General features: G+C 46.9%; 1 protein-coding gene across 2 annotated transcripts in view; it reads left to right on the top strand.

The window, feature by feature from the left end:
* The first annotated feature begins 6,931 nt into the window (after nucleotides 1-6,931).
* Nucleotides 6,932-27,904, top strand: part of CKLF (chemokine like factor) — a 36,137-nt gene continuing 15,164 nt past the window's right edge. For both annotated transcript variants that reach the window (XM_030202577.1, XM_030202578.1), the window contains exons 1-3: nucleotides 6,932-7,021; nucleotides 18,795-18,953; nucleotides 19,377-19,472. In XM_030202577.1, coding sequence (XP_030058437.1) covers nucleotides 6,968-7,021; nucleotides 18,795-18,953; nucleotides 19,377-19,472 — 309 coding nt within the window. In that variant the 5' untranslated portion in view covers nucleotides 6,932-6,967. The remainder of the gene's footprint in view (nucleotides 7,022-18,794; nucleotides 18,954-19,376; nucleotides 19,473-27,904) is intronic.

Raw genomic sequence — 27,904 nt, 5'->3', positions numbered from 1 at the left:
GCCAACAATTCTTGAGCTTGTGATCACAAGAATCTTGTAGGATAATACTTCTGCAACTTTTGAACCACAGCACAAGGAGCCTCGTCATTCAGTGCCTTAAAAACCAATACCAGCACTTTAAATTGTATCCGCCAGACAATGGGCAACCAATGCAATTCTTTCAAATGTGGGTAATATGCTCAAACTTACTTGCTCTAGTAAGTCACTGCATGTTCCTGATTGGCTGCAATGACTTGAAGCCATGAGACATCCTGAACTTCCCGCACCATGTGACGACTAGCAGGGTGCCTTGCGCTATTCTGTAATGGTATGTCCAGTGCATTTTTTCTAGCGAAAAAGGTGCCGGTACTCAAATACCAGGCCACCCTTCAGGGGTCGGGTGATCACTGAGAGACCCACCCCTCAATAGCCAGGCACCCTGCAACCAGTCACAGAATCTATGAGAAGGCAGAATTGCTGTGTAGAGCCTGAGATCTTTCATTAAAACTTGGGGTCCATGGGTCAATTTTTGCAGACAACGGAAAAGGTACTCAGTACCCCCTCAACAAAAAAGCCCTGTGTAGTGTGTAGGTGGGTGCTCAGGTGCCATTATAGAATATGCTCCTACCAAGTGTCCTTGGGGCACTTAAATGGAGGAGCCCAGATGTAGAATTGCCCCAAAATGTACTTAGCACAAAATGAAGTATTGTCTAACAGTCTGCAGCAATGTGACACAATGTTGCATTTTAAGTTCTGCTTCTTAAACAGTGTTTCCCTGTGTGGGTGTACTGGCAAAATACTAGATTTCAAGCTCCGTTTCTGAAATAATGTTTCCTAGAGTAAGTGCACTGGCAGACTGCTGGATAGTACATCATTTGAACCTAATTATGTTTTATGTGCAGTGAATACATAAATAATACAAAAAGTGTACGCCTCTGGACATTGATAGTGTGATATATGCTGAGACATGACTGTTGATTATATAAATTAGAACCATTCATTTCTAATGGTCTGTTGGATTCAAACATGATGGTCCTCTAGATCAGGCTTGAGAAATCTCAGGTGCTGGTTGCTGGCACCTAGAAATTGCACCCTGGTGCCCATGATTTCATGCCCCCAAATGTTTTTTTGTTTGCAGAGCTGCTTCACAAACACACAGTGTGTCTCCAACGCCTGCACTGCAATTTGGCTGGTTAAGTGTACACTTATGCACATCTACTAGTCTTCTAGACATTTATACACACAAGGGGTGCACAAATGGAGGCACTTATAGAATTGCCCTAATAATAAATAACAAAAACTTGCCATAATGTCTATAAATATGACAATGCGACAGTGGCGTTCCTTGCCTGGATGGCACCCGGGGCGGAGCACCGATGCACCCCCCCCCCCCCACTAAATTACACCTTCCCCCCCTCCGGTGAAATGACACCCCCCCCTCTGGGTGCACGCCGCTGGGGGGGGTGCCGCGGCGCGCGCCTGCTCAGAGTTTGCTAAATTTCTTTGCTCGTTCGCTATAGCTCCCTCTACCCCGGAACAGGAAGTAACCTGTTCCGGGGCAGAGGGAGCTGCAGCGAACGAGCAAAGAAGTTTAGTGAATTTGGAGCAGGCACGCGCCGCGGCACCCCCCAGCGGCGTGCACCCAGGGCGGACCGCCCCCACCCCCCCCCCCCCTTGGTACGCCACTGCAATGCGATAAGGTTGACATGGGACCAACGATTATGTAAGTTAGAACCCTTAAGATCAGTTAGGTAATGTCCTGTTGTCTGAGTATAATACGATGGTCCTCTAGATGAAAGTAATCTTATTTTAATTCATAGAAGAGAAGCTAATTATGGGGCCGATGCAAAAAGCAGGAGCGTAACCATGCGGTTACCCCTGGAGATTATTGATCGGGCAATGCAGAGAGGAGCTGAGTGCAGGTATTAACTTACACAGATGTTCTGCTCCCATTCGCATGGAGGCAGGCTGTTTGTTGTTTATGTATATACGTTAAGCATTGTTTGTAACAAATTACATTGCCTGTATCTTTAAATAAGGTTGTGCCCTTGAACTACAAATCCCTGTAATCCCGTAGTTCTCTGTAATAGGCTCTTCCAGAGCACATGCTCCAGCTCCCTGTGTATTTTGAGACTCTTTCTATTGACTTACCTTCTTCTCTGTGCATGCTGGGCAAGTTGCCCCCCCCCCCTTCCTCAAGGAGTAGGCTAGCATTTAGTGCAGTGGACTTTGATCCTGGGGAACTGAGTTCAATTCCCACTGCAGCCTCTTGTGACTCTGGGCAAGTCACTTAACCCTCCATTGCCCCTGATACAAAATAAGTACCTGAATATATGTAAACTGCTTTGAATGTAGTTGCAAAAAAAACTCAGAAAGGCAGTATATCAAGTCCCATTTCCCTTCCCTTTCCCATCAGGTCTATAAGCGTTAGACTGTAGCATTTTCCTCTGTGAACGGAAACTGCCTATGTTGTATTTTGCTGTATGACCCCCTTCAAGCTACTGTGACTAGATTTTACCACTGTAAAAGTGTAAACAGAATCACTACTCAGCATGTTGTTGAATTACTCCCAGTTTCTCTCTTGCAGAGAGAGAGAGAACTGGTGAAGAACAGGCTCGCAGTTTGCAAGGCAATAATTCTTGTCCAGCACATCTGAAGTGTAAGTTATTTTTCCTTGTTTGATTACTATATTAAAGAAGATTTTGGTTCAAGAGTTCCGAGTCTTCTCGTAGTGATGTTCTATACTCTGGTTTAAGCTGTGTCACACCCAGTGAAAAGGGCAGAAGACAAAGCCACATAGGGTATTGAAATGGATCCTGAGGCCATTAAACATTCTGTTACATCACACGGATTGTAAGGAATATGCCGAAAGGAAGAGGGACCCCAGCTACCCACCGGAGAAAAGAGAGCCGGAGGGTAGGAGGGAAGACCCTAGGGATGCTCAGGTTATGCCCAAAAGGGACATAAAGATGGGAAACTACAACTCCCAGAAGGCCACAGGAGAGCTCCGGGGGAGGAGAAGTAGGGTGCAGAACCAAGGAGCTCCAGAAGAGGGCCACCAGGGAAAAGGAAAAGCTGATTCTCCCACCTGGTGGAGGAGGTGGTGGAACCGGTGGCAGGAGAAGGAAAAGCAGCCTAGCAGAGTTAATGAAGAAAAGTGTAATCAGCTGGAAAAGGGGTGGGGGGAGGAGAAAATGGATTGGGCTACTGAAGGAGAAGGGGAGAATGAACCAGAGGCGATGGAGCAAGAGGAGGCTGAGCTGGTCTTAGATGAACCCATGGAGCTCTTGGCTATGGCTCAGCCAGCACTGGAGGTATAGGAGAGAAGCCTGGCTGTAATTGGACTGTGTTAGAAACAGCCTGACTTTATTGAACTGTGCTGAGAGAAGCCTGGCTGTAATTGGACTGTGTTAGAAACAGCCTGACTTTATTGAGCTGTGCTGAGAGAAGCCTGGCTATATTTGGACTGTGTTTGAAACAGCCTAGCTCCATTGAACTGTGCTGAGAGAAGCCTGGCTGTAATTGGACTGTGTTAGAAACAGACTGACTTTATTGAGCTGTGCTGAGAGAAGCCTGGCTGTACTTGGACTGTGTTTGAAACAGCCTAGCTCCATTGAACTGTGCTGAGAGAAGCCTGGCTGTAATTGGACTGTGTTAGAAACAGCCTGACTTTATTGAGCTGTGCTGAGAGAAGCCTGGCTGTACTTGGACTGTGTTTGAAACAGCCTAGCTCCATTGAACTGTGCTGAGAGAAGCCTGGCTGTAATTGGACTGTGTTAGAAACAGCCTGACTTTATTGAGCTGTGCTGAGAGAACCCTGGCTGTAACTGGACTGGGTTTAAAACAGCCGAGGCGCTGTTGAAGAAAAGGGGGCTGGGTTGCAAATCCCAAAAACAGGCCCCAGAAAGAAGAAGAAACACATAAAGAGGAAAACAGAGAGCTCGGTGCTGGTGGTGAGGAGGCTTCACGGACTTAGCCAGTAGGAGCATTGTTTACAGGATCCACAGAAAAAAATGGGGCTTCCAACAGGCATATAATGTGAGAAATTTTCTGCCAGGTCCAGTGGAGAAGGGAGCTCAGATTGAGCTTTCTGTACCAGCAACCCTCCCTCCCCCTAAAACATTTCCTGTTGTCTAGTGCACCTCCACCTCCCTTCCCCCTGCCCCTAATGGTAATAAAAAAAAAAAAACTTTCCCTAGTATTTTAATGGCAACAACCCACCCCTCCCTCCCAGTTCATAAAAAGTTTTCCCTGAGGTCTAGTGGCACTGCCAACCCCAACTGTGAAAAGCTTTCCCTGGTTTCTAGTACACAACCCCTTCCCCCCCCCAAGGCCCACCTTAAAATAGGCAAAAGCAGTGCCCATTACTTCCTGCCTCTGGCAACACCATCTTGAAAAATGGTGGCATCCAGCCACACATGGTGCATCCTGGGATGCACCACACAGGGTCAGTCTGACATATACGTGAATTTTTCCCTTATTTGGTAGTCTCCCCCTAACGAGTAAGGGAAAAAAATCCCTTATACAGCAATTCAACTCCACCCAGTACATCCCAGGATGAACTGCATAAGGCAAGGTTCTTCCATTTTAGAGATGATGCTGCTGGAGGCAGAAACAAGTGGGCATAGCTCCTGCCTAGATCAAGATATGGAGCTAGGGGGGCCTAGGCAAGTGGCTATGGGGTGGGGGAGGGGGCCACTTTGATATTGGGGGAAGGGGGGATCAGGTCAGGAGGAGGGTCACTAGACTACTAAGGCAAGTTTGTTTTTGATACTGGGGGAAGGGAGGTCAGGTCAGGTCTGGGATGCCACTAGATTCCCAGGGCCATCTTTTTTTATTTTATACATAGAAGAAAGCAATCCAAGGCAGGATGGTCTGGTTGGAAAAGGTGCCACTAGGTACGCAATGAGCGTTGTGCTGGAGACTTTTAATTGGTTCCTTCATATGTGCTGGAGACTTGCAATTGGTGTCCTTGCCACACCTCAAATGCAGTCAGTATAGCATCATAACTGCATTACATTAAACCCGCACTGGAACCATTTTTGCATTGCTCGACCAGAAAAACCCACAGTAAAAATGCTTTGTGCATGGGCTCCTTACTCATTCATCAGCGAATGATTGATTCTATTCAAATCTACAATTTTGCACACCTCCCAAGAATCATTGGAGTCAGCTCAATGAGTGCTAAGCACCTCCAATATTGAGGAACAGGGCCAGCTTAACCTATGAGGCTCTTAGAGCCCAGGGCACCGGAGATAAAGGGTGCCAAATGATTGAGCCTGTGAGGTCACTAGCCCTATAAATGGCCCACAGCTTACCTGGCAGCATTGCATGTGCAGAGAAAAACGTGATTAGAACACCGGTCTTGCAATCCAGAGTTGGCCGGTTCAAATCCCACTGCTGCTCCTTGTAATCTTGGGCAAGTCACTTAACCCTCCATTGCCTCAGGTACAAACTTAGATTGTGAGCCCTCCTGGGACAGAGAAATATCCAGTGTACCTGAATGTAACTCACCTTGAGCTACTACTGAAAAAGGTATGAGCAAAATCTAAATAAATAAATAACCCCCCTTCCTCTTTTTGTTTCACAGGCCAACCTTTAAAGGCAGTTTTCCCCTCCTAAACATAGGCAGCATTTAACTTAATGCTACCAGCAGCGCACTGACCTCTCCTTTGACATAACTTCTTGTTTACACAGGGGCTGGAGCAGCTAGTGTTAGATGAAACGCTGTCGGTATTCAGGAGGGGGAAACTGCCTTTAAAGATGGGCGGGCAGGCACGGGGGGTGGGAAAGATGGCCTGGGAGAGCGGCATGCCAAACCCAAAGTTGGCTTAGGGCCCTACTGTCTTAAGACTGCCCTGTTGAACAAGGTCCTTCATTTGTGTCCATGTCCAGAAAAGGCTGTTTGTACTGTGTTTGGTAGGTACCCCCACTAATTTTTTTTAAAATGTTGATACCTATGCCAAGAAACTGCTCAGCAAAAACCCAACCGCTCAAACATGTGTTCTCCCACTGAGAGGAGTTGGTTTCTTTTAAAAATGCTTTAGTAATTGGTACCATCACAACTGTATGCACACATAGGCATATATACTCTGTGTTTACTAAAGAACAGACTAGTCAAAAGGGGTAAGGGTGTCACCCTGGGTGTTCTGCAAGAAGCTTCTGAAAAAAGGACTACATACATTGTTTCTCATTGGATACTGAGGAAACCGCCCTCTACCCTGTTTGTAGAGAGATGTGGTAGCTGTGTTAGTCCACTTCTAACAGCTGTCAACAGAAATATAATAAAATAAAACAGGGAAAAGAAAATAACATAATACCTTTTTTATTGGACTAACTTAATAAAGTTTTTGATTAGCTTTCGAAGGTAGCCCTTCTTCGTCAGATCAGAATAGAAGCTGCATTCTCATGCATCAGCCTGTGATTCTATCTTGTGGCTTTTTCTGTATCATCTTATCTTCTTTTCTATGTTTTATTTTATTCTATTGACTGCCTAGAGTAGAGAGAAAACTCCCGCAGGCGAATTAAAGCCCGAAAGGATATCGTAACTTGACACCTGCCATTCTTCCTGAGATTGCAGACAGCATTCTCGCTTTACCTAGCTGCTAGCTAGGCACAGGAGAAACTAGCCCTGTTTTTTTTTGCCAGATGACCTTTGACCCACAAGAAGAATCCTCCCTTCAGCACTTGCTATCCTTTCCTTGGGCTTGGAGAGAGGTAGTCCAGCTGCACCCTCCCCCTCCCTTTGGGTGCAGCGTGCGCAGGGCTTGGTGACTGAGGTGAGGGGACCCATTGATTGGCTGCAGTGTGCGCAAGGGTAGGCAAAGAGACTCTCACTCTTTGGCTGCAGCCTCGGCACGCGAGGTCAGGTGAAGGGACCTGCGTATTGGCTCAACTCCGCGCGCTTTTACGATGCTATGACGTCAGCTGTTTGTCGTTGTTAGCAACGGTCGCTGCTGGCGCGGCCGCGTTGTATGTATGCTGCGCAATGGCATTAAGTTATTTGAAGAGCCCGCTGGGGATTTTAAAACTATTAAGAATGGTAGGTGGGGGGGTCGCTCTGAGTATTAGTAGTAGTAATGGTACCCCTGAAAAAGTTAACGATATCTAAAAGTATTGTATATAGTTCATCAGTGATGCTAAGTCTTCCTTAAGAATGTGTAATGCTTATTGAACGGCCTCGAGCTCCTTTTACTCTCACCAGATCTTCATTGCAAGTGAATTGAGCCTGGGTTTCATAAAGGCACGTCTGAAAGGAGAAAGGCCCCTCCACCTCCCACAGGGGCCGATGCTCAAAGTCTAGACGGGTGCTAAAAAAAAAAACAAAATGCAAAGCCCAGAACGCTAAATGGGTTGCAAAGAAATAGCGAATCAAAAAAAAAAAAATTAGCACATTTCTTTCTCAGTACTGATACTTACAAGTTTGCATGGGCTTTCTTCCACTTCCAAAAGAAATGACAACCAGCAGATTTTAAACTGAAAATCAAAAGAAATCATCTCTTCAAACCTCCCACTGCCAGCTCCGAGCTGGCATTTTTTCCAGCTGTAAGACAGCAGGTTTTGTTTTTTGCCCTCTCAGCATAGGGAAGGCATAGCAAACCATATCATTAACATACATTTGATTATATATAAATACAATCTGTGGTCATCTCTGCCATGTACGTTTCCCACACTAAAGTCCTCTGAGCATTCCATGCAGATTTATATGCACACTTTCCATATCATCATGCTGATCAATCCATAGACTGGTGGGTTGTGTCCATCTACCAGCAGGTGGAGATAGAGAGCAAACTTTGCCTCCCTATATGTGGTCAAGTGCTGCCGGAAACTCCTCAGTATGTTCTCTATCTCAGCAGGTGGTGGTCACACACAGCAGCAGCTCTGGCTAGGCCTCCAAGCCTAATTTTTAGGTTTTGTTGAGTGCCTGGGGTTGAGGGCTCTTCTTGAGCAAGTGCAAACCTGGTAGCGCCAGGTCCCTCCTTTTCTCCCCCCTCCCGCTGGCTCCGTTTAAAAAAAAAAAAAAATTTTGAACGTCCTTAAAGGCGTTTATTTCGGCATTTATTTAAACGTTTATTGCAGCTACTCACTGGGACACCAGGTCGTTACAGCTCGGAGCGGACAGCAGGTAATTTTTACCTTTTATAGCGGGCAGGGGGTTCCCCGATTGGTCTCCACGTGGCTTATGGCGTCGGAGGGCGAGGGCGCAAAGAGTCGCTCCCCGGATCGCGTGTGCGCTTCTAGAGGGGATGCGGGGCTCTTAAAGTCTGATTTGCCCTTTTTGGGTGACAGTTTCGTGACCGATGAGTGTCCCGGTCCTTCCTCCGGTGTGGCGGTTTTTCCCGCCATAAACGCCCATCCCCCGCGGCTCGCCTCCGCCATATTGGCCGGCCACGCGGCTCGGACGGCTTCTTCTTGGGCCGCCCTTGAGGTGGGAGACATTGATGCCATGAACGCCCTTAATTTGGGCGACGGCACAAAGCGGCTAAAGTTAAGCGCCGTTCTTACCGCGCGGCTCCTTCGCGGAGTGTCGCGCCGGACGCCATCTTGGATGCGCAGCATGTCTCTCCCCCGCTCTTGTGAGCGCCGGTTGAGGGTGCGTCTAGGGCTGTAGCCCAGGCTGCGGAAGTGCACAGTATGCGGGGTTTCTCCCCCGAGTTTGTTGTGCTGCTGCATCAGGCCTTCCTTATGCAAAACGCTGCCCCTGCTCCCTCGTCTGGTAAAGAGGTTGAGGCCCCCGGAGGTAAACGCCCTCGGGTTGATTCCCAGGCCTTGGAGGACTTTGTCTCCTCCGATATAGATGAGGGCAGCGTATCTGAGTTCTCCCAACGGTCCTTTGCGGATTCCTTGGAGGAGACGGATCCCCGCTCGGATGGAGCGGATGACCCCTCTGCAGCGCGGCTCTTTAGCTCAGAGGATTTGCCCAACCTGTTAATGCAGGCCATGGGCATTTTGAAGATTTCCTCTCCGGAGGACGTCTCTCCCTCAGCCCCTGTTGGCTCTGCCATTATGCTGGGGACGAAGCGCCCGCATAGAACCTTCCACGTGCATGATGCCATGCACACCTTAATTTCGGCTCAGTGGGATGTCCCGGAAGCGAGCCTTAAAGTGGTTAGGGCTATGTCCCGCCTCTATCCTTTGCCTGAAAGTGAACGTGAGGCCTATCTGTGGCCTACCGTGGTTTCTTTAATCACTGTGGTGACTAAGAAAACGGCGTTGCCGGTGGAAGGTGGCACAGCCCTATAGGACGCCCAAGACAGAAGATTGGAGGCGGCCTTAAGGTCGTCCTTTGAGGCGGCTGCTTTAAGTTTGCAGGCCTCAGTTTGCGGCTCCTATGTGGCCAGGGCGTGCCTGACTATGGTGCAGCGGGCTTCCCCCTCGGATCATTCCTTGAGGGCTGATTGGCCGGCCCTGGAATCGGGCTTAGCCTATTTGGCAGACTTGCTGTATGATGTCTTGAGGGCCTCAGCTAAGGGCATGGCTCAGACAATCTCTGCGCGGCGGTGGCTTTGGCTGAAGCATAGGTCTGCTGACCACGCCTCTAAATCCCGCCTGGCTAGATTGCCTTTTAAAGGCAAGCTGCTCTTTGGGGTCGAGCTGGACAAAATCGTGACCGATCTCGGCACGTCTAAGGGCAAGAGGTTACCAGAGGTCAGGGCTCGGGCTAGTGCTCGCCCCGGTACCTCCAGAGGACGGTTTCAGGAAGCCCGTCGGTACCGCCCGGGCAGGTCGGGCTCCTCTGCCCCCTCTTCCTTCAAGAGGAACTTCTCCCCCAAGCAGCATTCCTTTTGCAGAGACCGCCGTCCCGGAGGTGCTCCCTCTGGTCCTCCCCTAGGGTCTCGTACCCAATGACGGGGCCTTGGTCCACGCCCCAGTGCAGATTGGAGGACGGCTGTCCTCGTTTCTGGGCGAGTGGATCACAATAACTTCAGACGCTTGAGTGCTGGAAGTCATCAGAGACGGCTACAAGCTAGAGTTCTGCCGACCCTTAAGAGACGGGTTTGTACTCTCTCCCTGCAAGTCTCCGGTCAAAGCTGTGGCAGTGCAGCAGACCTTGGACAATCTGATCCGCCTGGGTGCGGTCGTTCCGGTGCCAGAAAATCAGCTTGGCAAGGGACGTTACTCCATTTACTTTGTGGTACCAAAGAAAGGAGGTTCTATACGGCCTATCCTCGACCTCAAGGGGTCAATCAGGCACTTTCGCATGGAGACCCTCCGCTCTGTTATAGCGGCAGTGAAGGCAGGAGAGTTCCTGGCATCCTTGGACATCAAGGAAGCGTACTTGCATATTCCCATCTGGCCTCCTCATCAACGCTTTCTGCGTTTTGCAGTACTGGGCCGACACTTCCAGTTCAGAGCCCTCCCGTTCGGGTTGGCTACTGCTCCGCGGACCTTCTCCAAAGTAATGGTGGTCATCGCGGCCTTCCTGAGGAAGGAAGGAGTACAAGTCCATCCTTATCTGGACGACTGGTTGATCCGAGCCCCCTCTTATGCAGAGTGCGGCAAAGCTGTGAACCGGGTGGTTGCTCTTTTGAGCTCCCTGGGGTGGATCATCAACTGGGAGGAAAGCCAGCTGCGCCCAACTCAGTCCCTGGAGTATCTGGGAGTTCGATTCGACACCCAAGTGGGCAGAGTGTTCCTGCCAGACAATCGGATTGTCAAGCTTCAGGCTCAGATGGACCAGTTCCTAGTAGCCTCTCCTCTTCGGGCTTGGGACTATGTGCAGCTGTTGGGCTCTATGACGGCCACGATGGAAGTAGTGCCCTGGGCCAGGGCTCATATGAGACCACTACAACACTCTCTGCTTCAGCGCTGGACTCCGATGTCGGAGGATTATGCTGTGCGCCTTCCCTTGGACCCAGCAGTGCACAAGGCGCTGAGCTGGTGGACGCAGACAGACAAGTTGTCTGCAGGAATGCCTCTGGTGACCCCGGAGTGGATTGTCGTCACGACGGACGCCTCTTTGTCGGGCTGGGGAGCCCACTGCTTGGGAAGGACAGCGCAGGGGCTCTGGTCTCCTGCAGAGGTAAAGTGGTCTATCAACCTCCTGGAACTCAGAGCCATTCGGTTGGCGCTTTTGGAGTTCATCCCGGTACTGGCGTTGAAGCCTGTACGGGTCCTGTCGGACAATGCCACGGCTGTGGCCTATGTCAACTGCCAGGAGGCCATGAATCTATGCCAGTGGGCGGAAGCGAACCTGGAACAGCTGTCAGTGGCCCACATTGCCGGAGTCATGAATGTCAAGGCGGACTTTCTCAGTCGCCATACCTTGGAGCCCGGAGAGTGGCAGCTATCTGTTCAGGCGTTCTTGTACATCACGAAGCGCTGGGGCCAGCCGAGCCTAGATCTGATGGCGTCATCGGCCAATTGCCAAGTGCCGCGCTTTTTCAGCAGAGGACGGGACCCTCGATCCCTGGGAGTAGATGCTCTTCTCCAACAGTGGCCGACACAAGAGCTTCTCTATGTGTTCCCGCCCTGGCCCATGTTGGGCAGGGTGCTAGACCGGGTGGCAAAGCATCCGGGCCGGATAATCCTGGTGGGTCCGGATACGTCCCTGGTATGCGGACTTGATCAGGCTCTCAGTGGACGAACCTCTGCGACTGCCAGTGGAACAGGGCCTGTTACATCAGGGTCCCGTGGTGATGGAGGATCCCTCCCCCTTTGGTCTTACGGCCTGGCTATTGAGCGGCAGAGTCTGAGGAAGAAGGGCTTCTCAGACAAGGTCATCGCCACTCTGCTGAGAGCGAGGAAGCGCTCTACTTCTACTGCTTACGCCAGGGTTTGGCATACCTTTGCAGCGTGGTGTGAAGCAGGTTCACTTTCTCCATTTACTGCTCCAATTTCTTCAGTGTTGGCGTTCCTGCAAGAAGGTCTGGAGAAAGGCCTGTCGCTCAGTTCCCTGAAAGTCCAGGTAGTGGCCCTGGCTTGCTTCAGGGGCCGCCTGAAGGGTGCTTCCCTGGCTTTGCAGCCAGATGTGGTGCGTTTCCTCAAGGGAGTTAATCACCTGCGCCCTCCTCTGCACTCAGTGGTGCCTGCGTGGAATCTCAACCTGGTGCTAAGAGCCTTACAAAGCCACCTTTTGAACCCTTGTCAAGGGCATCTCTGAAAGACCTGACGTTGAAAGCAGTCTTTTTGGTGGCTATCACTTCAGCCAGAAGAGTTTCCGAGCTCCAGGCGCTCTCTTGTCGAGAGCTTTTTCTGCAGTTCACTGAGGCAGGAGTGACTATTCGCACAGTGCCTTCCTTCCTACCCAAGATTGTTTCTCGCTTCCATGTGAGTCAGCAGCTCTGTCTCCCTTCCTTTCGTAGGGAGGACTACCCAGAAGAGTATTCTGCTCTCAAATATCTGGATGTGAGACGGGTCATCATCAGATACTTGGAAGTGACCAATGATTTCCAGAAGTCGGATCATCTGTTTGTCCTGTTTGCAGGTCCTCGTAAGGGTCTGCAGGCTGCTAAGCCTACAGTGGCAAGATGGGTCAAGGAAGCCATTGCAGCGGCTTATGTGGCCGCGGGGAAGGTGCCGCCTATTCAGTTGAAGGCCCACTCCACTAGAGCTCAGGCGGCCTCGATGGCAGAGGACGGGTCCGTCTCCTTGGAAGAGATTTGCAAGGCGGCAACTTGGGCGTCGGCCCATACCTTCTCCAGACATTACCGCTTGACTGTGGCTGCTCGGGCGGAGGCCCGGTTTGGAGCTTCAGTGTTGAGTTCAGGGATTTCAATGTCCCGCCCTGGGTGAGTACTGCTTCGGTACATCCCACCAGTCTATGGATTGATCAGCATGATGATATGGAAGGTAAAATTATGTATCATACCTGATCATTTTCTTTCCATTAATCATAGCTGATCAATCCATAGCCCCTCCCAGATATCTGTACTGTTTATATTCTGGTTGAATTTTAGGTTCAAGTTTAGTCTTCAGTTACTTCAGGAGGACTTCGTGTTCAAGTTTTTTCACTTGGATTCTTCAAGAGTTGAGACGAGTTTGTGTTACAGTGAGCTGCTGCATTCCTCTCCCCTCCGTTTTACGGGGCTGGATTGAGACTTAAATTCTGCCGGCACTCTCTCCCGCTTCGTGCGGCTGTAGGGCAGCTTTGTACCCCTCCCGCTTCGGCGGTGTTAGGGTCAGTCAGCTCCTCCCGCGGTTGCGGTTGCAGGATAAGCCAGATCCCCCCGCATCGGCGGGGTGGTGTCCCTCCCCCGCTCCGCGGGGATGAGCTGGATGGATTCCCCTCCCCCACTTGTGTGGGGATGAGCTGGGTTAATTCCCCTCCCCCGTTTCAGCGGTGGTGAGCTGGGCAGAGTGTCCCTTTGTGGGTGTAATTCTCTAAGTGCTGAGTCCTGCGGATGGAGCTTTGATATCGACATACTGAGGAGTTTCCGGCAGCACATGACCACATATAGGGAGGCAAAGTTTGCTCTCTATCTCCACCTGCTGGTAGATGGACACAACCCACCAGTCTATGGATTGATCAGCTATGATTAATGGAAAGAAAATTATCAGGTATGATACATAATTTTACCATTCCCATGTTATTGTACTATTCACACGTTAACTGACCTTACCGGTAGGTTTTGAGAATCGGTCTGCCAGCTCTTGAGAACCCATCGGCCCTGTGGTGTGGGGATAAAATAGCTATGTGAAGAAGCACTTGCTAAACCCACTGGGCTACAGTAGTCCATATGTTAAAAGGTTATGCTAAGGGTTGTGCGCAGCATTCTACCATGCACTAAAAAAATGTTTACTCTCAAAGCAGTAAATTAATGGCATGCAAACCGACAGCCGGCATGGTTAAAAAGTGAGGTGAAGGAAGCTATCGGAGCTAAAAGAAAATCCTTCAAAAAATAGAAGAAGGAACTGACTGAAAATAATAAACAGCATAAGAAATGTCAAGTCAAATGCAAAGCACTGATAAGGAAGTCAAAGAGGGACTTTGAAAAAAAGATTGTGTTGGAGGCAAAAACACATAGTACATTTTTTTTTTTAGGTATATTAAAAGTAGGAAGCCAGCAAAAGAATCAGACTGCTAGATGACCAATCAGGAAAGACAAAGCCATAGCGGAAAGATTAAATGATTCTTTGCTTCAGTCTTCACTGAGGAAGATTTGGGAGAGATAGCGGTGCCAGAAATGGTATTCAAAGCTGACGAGTCGGAGAAACTGAATTAAATCTCTATAAACCTGGAGGAGGTAATGGGGCATTCCATAGCGTCAGCAGCAGATGAATCCAGGAACCAGGGGGTTCCAGCAGGTGGAGATAGAGAACTAAATTGAAGGGAGGCATACTAGCCGGCCAGCCCCTCATCTCTCTAGTATATCTCTATCTCCAGCAGGTGGTGGATGGATCTGTCCCAGCTCCTGGAATCACAGGGCCTTTGGAGTCTCCTGGGCTGTTGGCCAGTTGAGGCTAGGGGTGTGTGTGTGGTTTCTGACTCCCTTTAGAAGCATACTGCTTGGCTGTCCCTGCTTCTCCCTGTTCCTTTGCTGCTCTGCTGTTAATTTCCTCTGGAAAAAAAAAGAGTGCAGCCAGGCAGTACTTGATTAAGCAAGCCTGTGTAGGACGGGAGTTCCCCTCTGCGAAAGGGGGTGGCAGTTTCTGGACCGGAGAGTCAGTGGTTGCTTGTGGCAGGGAGTTTTGTCTCCCCAGCAATCCGGTGAGTGCAGTATTTCTGGGCATGTTTGATGGAAGCTGAAATGGTGAAGCGCTGTTCCCGATGTGGGAAGCGTAGGTTGACGACAGGGCTCTAGCACGGGCTGCGCTGAACAGGGAGCGGAAGAGTCCAATACTTTTTCTGGTGCTGCGGTTTCCCGCACGGAGATGTGCGCCATTTTGGATTTTGCCGGATCTCTGCTTTCAGACTCGCGGCTTCTGGCTCCTTCCCCCACTGTCTCCAAACGGCGAGACTTGGCTGGATTAGAATCCCCCGAGGCCTCAAGGGGGACGGGGCGGGGGTGGCATCTGCACTTCCCCTTGAGTTCAATTTACTACTTCATCAAGCCTTTCTGATGAAGCGCTGCCTTCCCTCTTGTTCTGCTTATCAGGGGGATTTGGGGGATTCTGGGGCTGCCCCGCCGGGAATGGGTGCAAGTTTGTTGCCGGTCTCTCTGACTCAGGCTCACAAGTGCAGATGCCTGGATTCTGGGTCCAATGGAGTTTCAGTTGGACCGATGTCTCTCGCCCCTCCTGCTTGGGTGCTCTGGGGGTTCATTTAGGACCACGGGCACGGAAGATTTGGAGAAGGGGGAACTGATAGCGGAGGAGCTTGGTGATCCTTCTGCGGTCCGTATTTTTCATAGGGAAGAGCTGACCTCTCATTTCTTCTGCTTTAGAAGTTTTGCACATTGAGGAGCCTGAGACTCAAGCTGCTATGGCGGTAAATGTGTGCATGGCGAGCACGAGGAGGCCGTCTACCTTTCCGGTTCATGAGGCCATTCAGGAGATGATGTTGGCGCAGTGGTCAGAGCCGGACGCACCCCTAAGGCTATGGGCCGTCTTTACCCAGTGCAATGCAGTCAGGCGGAGAAGTTTGAACTTCACCGCATTGATTATTTGGTGACGGCAGTCACTAAGAAAACTACCCTTCCTGTTGAAGGGGGGGGGGAGTGCATTAAAAGATATGCAGGATCGCTGTCTGGAAGCCACGCTGAAGCGTGCCTTTGAAGTCTCAGCTCTGACCATTAAAGCTTCCATTTGCAGCTCTTATGAGGCTCAAGCTTCTCTGAGGGGCTGGCCGGCTAGTATGCCTCCCTTCAATTTAGTTCTCTAGACAGATAAAACCCACTGGTTCCTGGATTCATCTGCTGTGACTAAAGGAAAGAAAATTATCAGGTAAGGCATTAATTTACCATTAGACAAATTGAAAGAGTAGCAAATCTCCTGGACCGGATGGTATTCATCCCAGAGTACTGATAGAATAGAAAAATGAACTTGAGAAACTGTTGTTAGTAATTTGTAAATTATCTTTAAAATCAAGTGTGGCACCGTAAGATTGGGGGGTGGCCTATGTAACGCCGATTTAAAAAAAAAAAAAAAGGTTCCAGAGGAGATCCAGGAAATTATAGACCGGTGAGCCTGAGATCGGTGCCAAGCAAAATAGTAGAGACTATTATAAAGAACAAAATTACAGAGCCTATTCAAAAGCATGGTTTAATGAGACAAAGCCAACATAGATTTAGTGAAGGGAAATCTTGCCTCACCAATCTATTACATTTCTTGGAAGGGGTGAACGAACATGTGGATAAAGGTGAGCTGGTTGATATTGTGTATCTGGATTTTCAAAAAGCGTTTGACAAAGTGCCTCATGAAAGACTCCAAAGGAAACTGGAGAGTCATGGGATAGGAGGTAGTGGCCTATTGTGGATTAAAAACTGGTTAAAAGATAGAAAACAGAGTGTAGGGTTAAATGGTCAGTATTCTCAGTGGAGAAGAGTAGTTAGTGGGGTTCCCCAGGGGTCTATGCTGGCTTCTGCTTTTTTAATATATTTATAAATGACCTAGAGATGGGAGTAAATAGTGAGGTAATTAAATTTGCTGACGACACAAAGTTATTCAAAGTTGTTAAATTGCAGGAAGATTATGAAAAATTACAAGAGGACCTTACAAGACTGGGAGACTGGGTTTCTAAATGGCAGATGACATTTAATGTGAGCAAGTGCAAAGTGATGCATATGGGAAAGGGGAACCCGAATTATAGCTACGTCATGCAAAGTTCCACGTTAGGAGTCATCGACCAAGAAAGGGATCTAGGTGTTGTCGTTGATGATATGTTGAAACCTTCTGCTCAGTGTGCTGCGGTGTCTAAGAAATCAAATAGAATGTTAGGTATTATTAGGAAAGGAATGGAAAACAAAAATAAGGACGTAATAATACCTTTTATATCGCTCCATGGTGCAACCGCACCTTGACTATTGTGTTCAATTTAGGTCACCGCATCTCTAAAAAGATATAGTGAAATTAGAAATGGTGCAGAGAAGGGCAACACAATTGATAAAGGGGATGGGACAACTTCCCTATGCGGAAAGGCTAAAGTGGCTAGAGCTCTTCAGCTTGGAGAAAAGAAGGCTGAGGGGAGATATGATAGAGGTCTATAAAATAATGAGTGGAATTGGTAGACGTGAAGCATCTGTCTACTCTTTCAAAAAATACTAGGGGGCATGTGATGAAGCTACAAAGTAGTACATTTAAAACAAATCAGAGGAAATTATTATTCACTCAACGTGTAATTAAATTCTGGAACTCATTGCCAGAGAATGTGGTAAAGGCGGTTAGTTTAGTTTTGGACGGCTTCCTAAAGGAAAAGTCCATAGACCATTATTAAAATGAACTTGGGGAAAATCCACTGCTTATTTTTGGGATAAGCAGCATAAAATATTTTGAACTTTTTTGGGGATCTTGCCAGGCATTTGTGACCTGGATTGGCCACTGTTGGAAACAGGATGCTGGGCTTGATGGACCTTTGGTCTGTCCCAGTATGGTACTACTTATGTACTTATCTACTTGCTCCCATGATAGAATTGAATTCTATTATTCTGTCTCACTGTATTTTCAAATGTAAGCCGTATTGAACCCAAATTTGCTTGGGATAATGTGGGATTTAAATGTCAAAAAAGAAAAAAAATCTTTTATCCTCCACCTTTTAAGACACTGCTATTCAGCTGGATGATTGATGGCACAAAGAAAGAAAGTTTGGTCCAGTGAAGACAAACTCAAAATAACCTGGGCTTAGTACTACCATATTGAAAATGCGTGGATCCGTAGGAGTCTGACTTCTTCCAATAGGAAACATATTGCAGTACACTGTTGCCTTTTTAAAGGTACAGTTACTGATAGTTGTGTGTTCAGAATTGGTGCTGTTAAGCTTGCTACATAGGCTCTGAGAAGCTTTTTTGCGGGATTTAATGTTACTTCGCAGATAATCCTTTATTTGTCTGCACCTTTGTAAGGAGAACGGGGTGGAATGAACACTGTCAGGAGCTCCAGGGACTTGAACTGGTTAATGTCAGCTTCAGAAAGGAGAGAAAGTAGTAGAACCAGAAGAAGGGACAAGAAGACTTATTTTATTAATACAGCTTAATAAGACATTTTATATTTGCTATAAACCAACGTTGAGGAATATGCTACACTACAGTAATTATTTTCCAGTCTACTGTGATGTGTGTCGAGAGGTTGACCAGAGCAGACTCAAGTCTATTATAATGGCAAAGTTTAAGTTATGGGATAATGCAACATTAGAGGAGTGGCCTAGTGGTTAGGGTGGTGGACATTGGTCCTGGGGAACTGAGGAACTGAGTTCGATTCCCACTTCAGGCACAGGCAGCTCCTTGTGACTCTGGGCAAGTCACTTAACCCTCCATTGCTCCAGATACAAATAAGTACCTGTATACAATATGTAAGCCGCATTGAGCCTGCCATGAGTGGGAAAGCGCGGGGTACAAATGTAACAAAAAAAAAAACCATCATTTAAAAATGTCAGTGTTTCCAAGGTTTCCATAGGTGTGCATGTGGTTTATATTGATGCGGGACAGACTGTTTACTTAGAAATCCATTATGAAGTGCACTTTAAGGCATTATTTAGGAATATACCAAGCACTACTCACACCTATATGCATAGTGCCCCTCCATGTTAACTCTGCCTACCCCCTCCCAAATGTTAGGTCTGGCTACGCCCCTGCATTAAGTGGACAAGTGACAGTACTGGAATAAAAAAGTAAAACTGTTCAGCTTCTTTTTCATCTTGATTTTTAGAAGTGAATTGTGACTGTGTGATACGGTTAATGCAGTTCACTGTTTAATGTAAAACTTTTTTTTTCCCTTTTCAGGTGTTTTCACTACTAGCATGTTGCTGTTTTCTTTTTGCATCTCGAAATGGAATGTATGTAGGTGTTACAGGCATGGAATTTTTTTTCACTTTGTGTTTTATGCTTCTGTATTTAACAGAATTGGACAAAAAGATAACCTTTTTCTTTTGGACTTTAATTGTAAGTAGCTTTTTGTTGTGTTTTGCATGAATATTAATATAGGACTACTTAGACCCTTAGAATACTGATACATCCTATTTTGAGCTCTCAGGCTGGCTGCACTTTGTGTGGCATGAAAAAACCATATTGAGAGAGCCTTGTATTTATTTCTTACTCCAATCAACTACTATACTGGAAATCCAAGACAATTAAAAAAAAAAAAATCATTCTTCATGCTGTATAAGCTTTTCCCCTCAGGAAGAAGAAGAGCTTGAAAAATTTTGTAGCCTGAAAAAAATGTTTTGCTTTTGTTTTTTTGTATTAATTCTAATACAAGTAAGCATATGCAGTGAGGAGCTTTACCAGTAGCAACAAAATGATCTGGGTGGCTCCTGATTGGCAATTTTATTTGAAACACTGAATTTCTTCTGTGTTGTATTTTAGGATCTGTTGAACACAATGTTGGCTACAGTGTTTGTTTTTATTGTGTCTGTTGTTGCAATAATAAATATGATGAATCATGCAACTACTGTTGGAGGGGTAAGTAGAAATTATTGTTATCCATCAGTGAAAATTCAGAATTTATCCTCTATGTGAATCCACACCTCTCCCCATTTCATTAATTAATTGGAATTGCAATACATCCCTTCACAAGTATGCTAGCCTTTGGGCGACATGTTTATGGACCTCATAAAAAGCTACTGCTGGATCTGCTTTGTAAAAAATGTATTTTTTAAATTATCTGTCAACAAGCAGGATGAATTATCCACCCAAATGGGTGACATTGCCCAGTGGTTTTGATCACAGATAGCCTCATTGCTCATAAGAGCGAAGAAGGAGTTTTTGAACATATGCTAAAGTTTTTGTGCAGCCACTACCCCACGAGTCCCCTCTGTATTTTTGACAAAGCTATCACATGGTCATGGTTCCTTTTTTCCTGTCTTTGATTGCTACTAAGAGTTTTAGTAGTGTATAGATTTTTTTTTGTTCCTTTTTGCTTTCCTCCAAGCCTTCTCTTAAAACAGTAAAAACTTGCTTCCATCAAAACTGAGCGAGGGTGATGCTTTCCATTTCTGGGTACCTCGAAAAGTGGTCTTGCTGTAGACCCTCACCAGAGGTGTTACTGCTGCTTGTGTCTGGACCACAGTGTCTTATGCTATCCTTACTGTGGGAGAATGTCACCAAAAGTGAGGCAGTACAGAAGATTCAAAATTGAGGCCATGACATCTAGTTTACCTATGTCACTTTAAGGAGTCACCTTAACACAGGAAATAGTTCCTCCACAAAGAATGTGGGCAAAGCCCTGCTGTATTGAACACATACCGTACTTTAGAGGAAGGTTTAAAACATTATAAGGATGGTCAGTGCAGAAGGCAGATCTCATTCACTGCCTGTGCAAAGAGATGAACCAGTCACTAAATATCACCGAAAACCTCAGTTCAGAAGTAATCTGTGCTGCAAAGGCTAGTGCATATAATCTCAATGCAGAAAGATTTATGGGAGGTTTAGTGCAGAAAGATACTACACAGAAGCTAAAATAGACCTCTGCACAGAAATGAGAGGGATGTCACAGAACATTCATTTATTGAGCTATTGATTGATTTGTAGTTTGCCTAGCAAATTTGTGTTCAAGACTAATTATAATGTTATTTATAATAAAACAAACAATGTCAATCCCCTTTTCTCACATCAACAAGTGCTAGCTCTCCTTCAAACCACTCTCTTATTTCTACTTATAAACCGCAACTCTAAACCATTCCATGGGGTGTTCCATCAATAATACATTACATCATACAAACTAAATAATACAAATATGCAATCCAAAAATACTCCAGCAATATCCTGCACTCCAGTGTCTCCACCTATTACAGTACCATCCACCTGTCTGTCTATTCAACTATCCCCCACAAAAGCATACTGAAACAACTTTAAACTCCTTCTTAAAGATTACCAGTTCACTTATGCCATACAAATCAAAGGGAAGGGTATTCTACAACTGCAGAGCCTTAACTAATAAAATCTTTCCCTAAAAACAGAGAAAAAACTGTAGGCAGGTAAAGACCATATGGCCTATCCAGTCTGCCCATCCATGCTATCTGCTCTCCCTAGCACTCCCTTAGAGATCCTATGTACTTGTCCCAAGCTCTCTTGAATTCAGATACTGTTTTTGTCTCCACCACTTTCACCAGGAGGCCATACCATGAATTCACCACCCTTTCTGTGAAGAAGTATTTCCTGAAGTTACTTCTGAGTCTGTCCCCTTTCACCTTCATCCTATGCCCCCTCATTCCAAAGTTTCTTTTCAATTGAAAGAAACTTGCCTCCTGTGCATTTATGCCGTATATTTCCCATTTCTCACCTTTCTTCCAAAGTATACATATTGAAATCTTTAAGTTTGTCATTCTCTAAGACCTTCCTCATATTATTTACACCCTCAGGGGTGTCTATCTTATTGCAGATTTTGGTATTATCCGCAAAGAGGCAAAACTTACCAAACAGCCCTTCAACAATATCGCTTACAAAAATTTAAAAAAGGACTGACCCAAGAACCAAACCTTGTGGCACACCACATGGTAACATCCTTTCTCCATGGACAAGCAGACCAGCTAATTCTCATATGTGGGTTATGACATTGGCGTCTGATGTGGAAACGCTGCCCAGCATAGTATTTCTTAAAAGCTCATGGTAGTGCTCCCACCGTGCATGTGCAGGTGCCTCCCCACCTGACTCGTGAGTGCAGGACCAGTTATTCATCTTTCATTCGCAGTGAGGAGAAGACGTGTTTTAGCGGCTCCTCACAACATCATATTTTCCATATGTTTTTTTGTGCCTTCCCTCATGGGGTATATTTATAATATTCTTTCTTCCCTCTTCGAGTTTTGTCCCCTTCCTTTCCCTTATTTTTTATAGTGATTTTTGCCCTGTTTTAAGTTTCCTTTCTTTTTTTCAGGCTCATAAGGCCCTCTTAGCCTGAGCATCCCCCAGGTACTATCCCTAGAATCTTTTGGTGATTTTCCCCCTTTTTGTATCTCCATAGAGTCATTTGATTTAGCCACGGCTGTTTTTCCATTCCATGTCATCGAAGGTTCCCAGTGGCTTTAAGTGCTGTGCTCTGTGCAGTCAGACCATCTCTGGGGACTGACACCCATTCCTGGTATATCCAGTGTTTGGGGCCAGACCATAATTGTACTAACTGTATTCTTTGTTTGCATATGCAAAAAATAACACACAAATCCAGACAGGCTCAAAAAGAGAAAATGTTTAGAGCCAGGTCTGAATTATCGGCATCGAGCTTGCATCGGGAACATTGGTTCCTATGGCTTGTAGGCCTGTTTCAGACACTGGAAGTGGACATGCATTGAGTAGGTCTCCACTTGCCTCAACGTCAGCCACTGTGCAGGGCCCCCAAGACCAGTCAGCATCGGACCTGACACCAAGGAGATGAGAGGATCCCGTGTTTTCCTCATCAGCTCTAAGGGGTGTCAATGCTCACCATCGGGCAAAATACCAAGAAGTACAGGCATCAATCCCTCTCGATGCATGGTGCCAGGAGCACTCCCCCTCTATTAAAGAGGTGCCTACATGCATGTCTTCCAGTAGGAGGGACCTGGTAGCTGAGTAGACACCGACAGTTCAGCAGGCTGTCTCCTAACCAACACCCCAGCCTTTACCGATGTTGTCCCTCGATGAGTGAATCCTTGCCATGCTCCAAGATCTCTTGATGGGGTGTCTACAGAAGAGTTCATTGACATCGACCAGCCATGGCTCTACCACCTGCCTTGCTGGGCCCTCGGCCTGTGGTGAGGTCACCGATGCTGGTGCCACATGTGGTATTGACGTTGACAGCTGCCCATGCAAGTATCTCTCGACATCGACAGAGGAAGCTTTGTGGAGTCGAGCGTAGAGCCTGCATCTTGGCGCCATTCCAGGCAGGGATATGGTTCCTCCTATATGAGGCAGGCACAGTCTCAGCCCTCCCATAATGAGTTTTTTGCTGATTCCGATATGAACCACTCATGGGTATCTGGTGATGATCCAAGGTACTTCTTGGAGGAGGAGACCTATAGTATTTTATCAGACCCTTCCCCACTAGAGGAGAGATGGAAATCTCCACTAGAGAGTCTCTCCTTCCTAAATTTTGTGAAGGAGACGGCGGCTGCCAAACCTGTTAAGTTGGAGATGGAGGACGAGCCCAGGACTGAGATGTTCAAGGGCCTAGACTATGATTCTCCACCTAGAGAGGCTGTGACTGTCCTTCTTAACTAGATCTTACGTGATGTTCAAGCAAAAAATTGGGAGTCTCCTCCGTCTGTCCAAATTCTCTCAAAGAAAATTGACACCATGTATTGGATTCAGAGTTCACCTGGATTTGATAAGCCGCTGTTGCCTAAGCACTCTCTGGTGGTGGAACCTGCGCTTAAATGAGCCACAAGTTCCATAGACTTTGCCTCAGCACCCTCAGGCAGAGAAGCTCGAACCCTGGACTTATTTGGGCATAAGATGTATCGAGCCTCAATGTTCATTTCCTGTATCCAGTCATACCAGCTCTACATGAGCCTTTCCTTGTGGTTTTTGGTGCACAGTATGACTGATTTGGCAGATTCTCTCCCACTGGAGCAGGCCAAACCTCTTTGCCAGCTGGCCAAGCAGCAGAAGGCTTGTCGCACATTTCTGGCCAGGGGGCATATGACATCTTTCATGTTGTGTCCAGGATCTCTGCACAGAGTATAGCAATGTGCAGACTTTCATGGCCGTGTGTCTCGGATTTAGACCCGTTGGTTCAGCAGAGATTGGCAGACACCACTTGGCATGGAGAAAACCTTTTAGAGAGAAAGTGGAAGAGGTCACAAACCTCATTAAGAAACATACTGACGCCTTCCGCTCACTCCTCTTCTAGGAGGTTTTTGGACAAGTCTAAGTAAGGTCCCTACTACTCTCAAAGGTGTAGGTACACTCCTCCTTGCTCTGCTCAAGTTGTTCAGCCCCAGCTCACTCATTCTCATCAACAGCATACGCAAAAGATCCAGCCAGTTCAGTCAAAGCAAGGGACAAGTTTTTCACTGGCTGCAGCAGAGCATAGCTGCAATAAAAGTGTCTGTTCCAGAGGACCTTTCAGTCAGAGAGAGGCTGATTTTTTTCCAAGAAAGGTAGCTCCTTATAACCTTCAACTGGTGGGTACTTTAAATAGTCCATCTTGGTTATGCTCTTCATTGAAAAATGAGACCTCCAAATTGCCCCCCAAGAGCAACATTTGTCAGCTTTCGCAACAGGGAGGTACTTCTAGAGGAACTCTCCACCCTTCTGAAGGCCCATAAAGTTGAACCAGGTCCACTAAGGGAAAAAGGGCTGGGATTCTATTCCAAGTACTTCCCTGTTCCAAAAAAGACAGGGGATTGCGCCCCCCCCCCCCCAATCCTAGACCTAAGGACTCTGAACAAATATCTAGTCAAAGAAAAGTTCAGGATGGTTTCCCTGGGCACCCTTCTCCCAATGATTCAGGAACAAGATTGGCTGTGCTCTCTGGACTTAAAGGATGCCTACATGCATATCCTGATACTTCCAGGTCACAGGAAGTATCTCAGATTTTGAGTAGGGACATATCACTTCCAGTTCCACGTTCTGCCGTTTGGCTCCTAGGGTTCTGCCGTATAAGCTCCTAGGGTTTTTACCAAATGTCCAGACTGAGAGGCCATGAGTATCCCTACCTGGATGATAGGCTAGTGAAGGAAGGTATCCAGGAGTCTATTCGGAGAACTGTTCAGATGCTAGAGCTACTAGGGTTCATTTTAAACTACCCAAGTTCCACCTACTCCCCGTTCAACAATTGGAGTTCAGAGGAGCCCTGCTAGATACCATGTAGATGCGAGCTTTCCTCCCTGTGCCACAAGCAGACTATCTGGTTGCTCTTGCCACACAGTTTTGCACCAGACAGCAGGTTATGGCTCGGCAAATGTTGAGATTACTAGGCCACCTGGCCTCCACTGTGCATGTCACTCCCTTGGCACTTTTTCACATAAGAACTGTCCAGTGGACCCTAGATTCACAGTGGTGTCAGGCCTTAGGAACCCTATTGGATGTCATCCAAGTAATCTCAGAATTGGCTTAGTCCCTCTTCTGGTGGATGATTTGAACCACTCTGACCTTGGAACTTCCATTCCAAATTCTTCAGCCCCATAAGGAGTTCTCGACAGATGCATCCCACTTGGGAGGGGGGGGGGGGGCTCATGTAGGTGGGCTTCACACTCGGTGTTTGGTCAACTCAGGAGACAGAGCTCCACATCAATACATCAATCTTCTGGAGCTCCGGGCAATCTGAAAGGCTCTAAAGGCTTTCAGAGATCAGCTCATCAACCAAATTGTACTCATTCAAATGGACAATCAGGTTGCGATGTATTACACCAACAAGCAGGGGGGTATGGGACAGTACCTTCTGTGTCAGGAGGCTGTCAGGATGTGGAACTGGGCTACTCAGAACCGGGTAGTTTTTAGAGCAGGGAAGTCCAACAGCCTGGCATACAGACTGAGCAGGATCATGCAACCGCACAAGTGGTCACTTAACATAACTGTTGTCTGCAAGATTTTATGAGAGTGAGGCACCCCCTCGGTAGATCTCTTTTCCATTCCTTATGATCACATAATCTTCAGTACTGCTTCAGTCTCAGGTTGCACAGCAGACTAGCGTTGGACACCTTCTTCCTGCTTTGGGGGACAGGTCTTCTTTATGTGTATCCTCCCATTCTTCTTGTGGGGAAAACTTTGATGAAACTCAGGCAAGGCCAGGAAACCATGATCCTGATTGTCCCATGTTGGCCCAGGCAGATATGGTTCTCACTTTTCTGGAGATATCCTCCGAAGAACCATGGAGATTGGATTGCTTTTCAACCCTTATCAGGCAGATCAAGGGGTCTCTTCTACACCCCAATCTCTAGTCTCTGGCCCTCATAGCTTGGATGTTGAGGGCTTAGAATTTGCTTTCCTGAATCTCCCAGAGGGTGTCTTCAAGGTTTTGCTGGCTTCCAGGAAAGATATAATTATTTTAAATGGAAGAGATTTGCCATGTGGTGTGAGAACAAGGCCCTAGATTTACTTTATTGTCCTACACAAAACCTGCTTGAATACCTTCTACATCTCTCTGAGTTTGGTCTTAAGACCAACTCTGTAAGGGTTCACCTCAATGCAATTAGTTCTCACCATTTCTGTGTAGAGGGTAACCTATCTCTGGACAGCTTCTAGCTGTTCGGTTCATGCGAGCTTTGCTTTTGACAAAGCCCCCTGTCAAACCTTCGCCTGTGTCATGAAACCTCAGCGTCATCCTTACCCAGCTGATGAAAGCTTCTTTTGAGCCATTTGATTCCTGTCCTCTGAAGTACTTGACCTGGAAGTTCTTGTTTTTGGTGGCAGTTACTTTAGCATGCAGGGTCAGTGAACTTCAGGCCCTAGTAGTGGATCCACCTTATACTAAATTTCATCACAACAGAGCAGTTCTCCGCATACACTCTTAAGTTCCTTCCTAAGGTAGTGTCTTGAGTTCAACCTGAATCAGTCAGTCAACCTTCCAACATTCTTTCCCAAACCTCATGCCTTTTACCTGAAGCAGACTAGGCCCTATAGACAGTCTACCCAGCTTTTTATTCCTTTTGATCTCAACAGGATAGGGGTTGCCATTGGTGAATGCACAATCTTCAATTGGCTAATAGATTGCATATCTTTTACTTATGCCCAAGCTGGACTGACTTTGGAGGGTCATGTCAAGGCTCACAGTGTCAGAGCCATGGCGGAGATGTAGCCCACTTGATATCAGCCTCTATTGAAGAGTTTTACAAGGCTGTGACATGGTTTTCAGTCCACACATTTGCATCCTACTATTGCCTTGAGCAAGACAACTGACATGATAGTCTGTTTGGTCAGACAGTTTTGCAGAATTTGGGATCTAGAATCCAACTCCACCCTCCTGAGCTCATTTTATTCTGTTCCAGATGTCACCTTCATAACAGTGTATATATGTTTTTGGGTTAATTGATTTTTCTGAACTCACCATTGAAAGTTTCTATTGTCCTAGTGTAGGTTTTTATTTTTGGTGTGTCTGGTAGCTAGGGATTCCCATATGTGAGAATTAGCTGGCTTGCTTGTCCTCAGGGAAAGTGAAGTTTCCTCAGAATGAGCTCCATTTATTTATTTTTTTTATTTTTTGTTACATTTGTACCCCGCGCTTTCCCACTCATGGCAGGCGCAATGCAGCTTACATGGGGCAATGGAGGGTTAAGTGACTTGCCCAGAGTCACAAGGAGCTGTCTGTGGCGGGAATCGAACTCAGTTCCTCAGTTCCCCAGGACCAAAGTCCACCACCCTAACCACTAGGCCACTCTTCCACTACCCTCGGTCTCCTTCCACTCAACCACTTCCCAATCCAGTCACTTTAAGGCCCATACCAAGGGCACTCAGTTTATTTATTGGTCATCTATGCGGAACTGTGTCAAAGGCTTTGCTAAAATGTAAATACACCACATCAAAACACTGTCCCTCGATCCAACACTCTGGTCACCCAGTCAAAGAAATTAATCAGATTTCTCTGACAAGGTACTTCTTGGAGGAGGAGTCCTATTGTATTCTATCAGAACCTTCCTCTGCGTCTAGTAAAACCATGTTGCCTCGGGTCCTGTAATCCACTGGATTCCAAAAACTTTACTATTCTCTGTTTTAAAAGCATTTTCTCATGTCCTTTATATCTGGGACGGGAAACAGCTTCCCCATCCCATGAAGACAGAGCATGACTTGGAACATAATTCTGTATTTTAAACTACAGATAGGTAGGGGCAGGGTTACTGTGAGCCTCAAAAACCATCATGAAAACTTTAAGGGGGGTAGTTTCTAAAATGTGTTCAAGAATAACAAATCCTCACAGCATGGGTGGCATCACTGATGGAGCCTGGTGTGGGAAGGTATTGTGAAGCTTCAGTATGTATGTGTTTCAC

This window comes from Microcaecilia unicolor, chromosome 5 (assembly GCF_901765095.1).
Source record: "Microcaecilia unicolor chromosome 5, aMicUni1.1, whole genome shotgun sequence".
NCBI lineage: Eukaryota > Metazoa > Chordata > Amphibia > Gymnophiona > Siphonopidae > Microcaecilia > Microcaecilia unicolor.
This window is presented reverse-complemented; position numbering and strand designations above follow the sequence as displayed.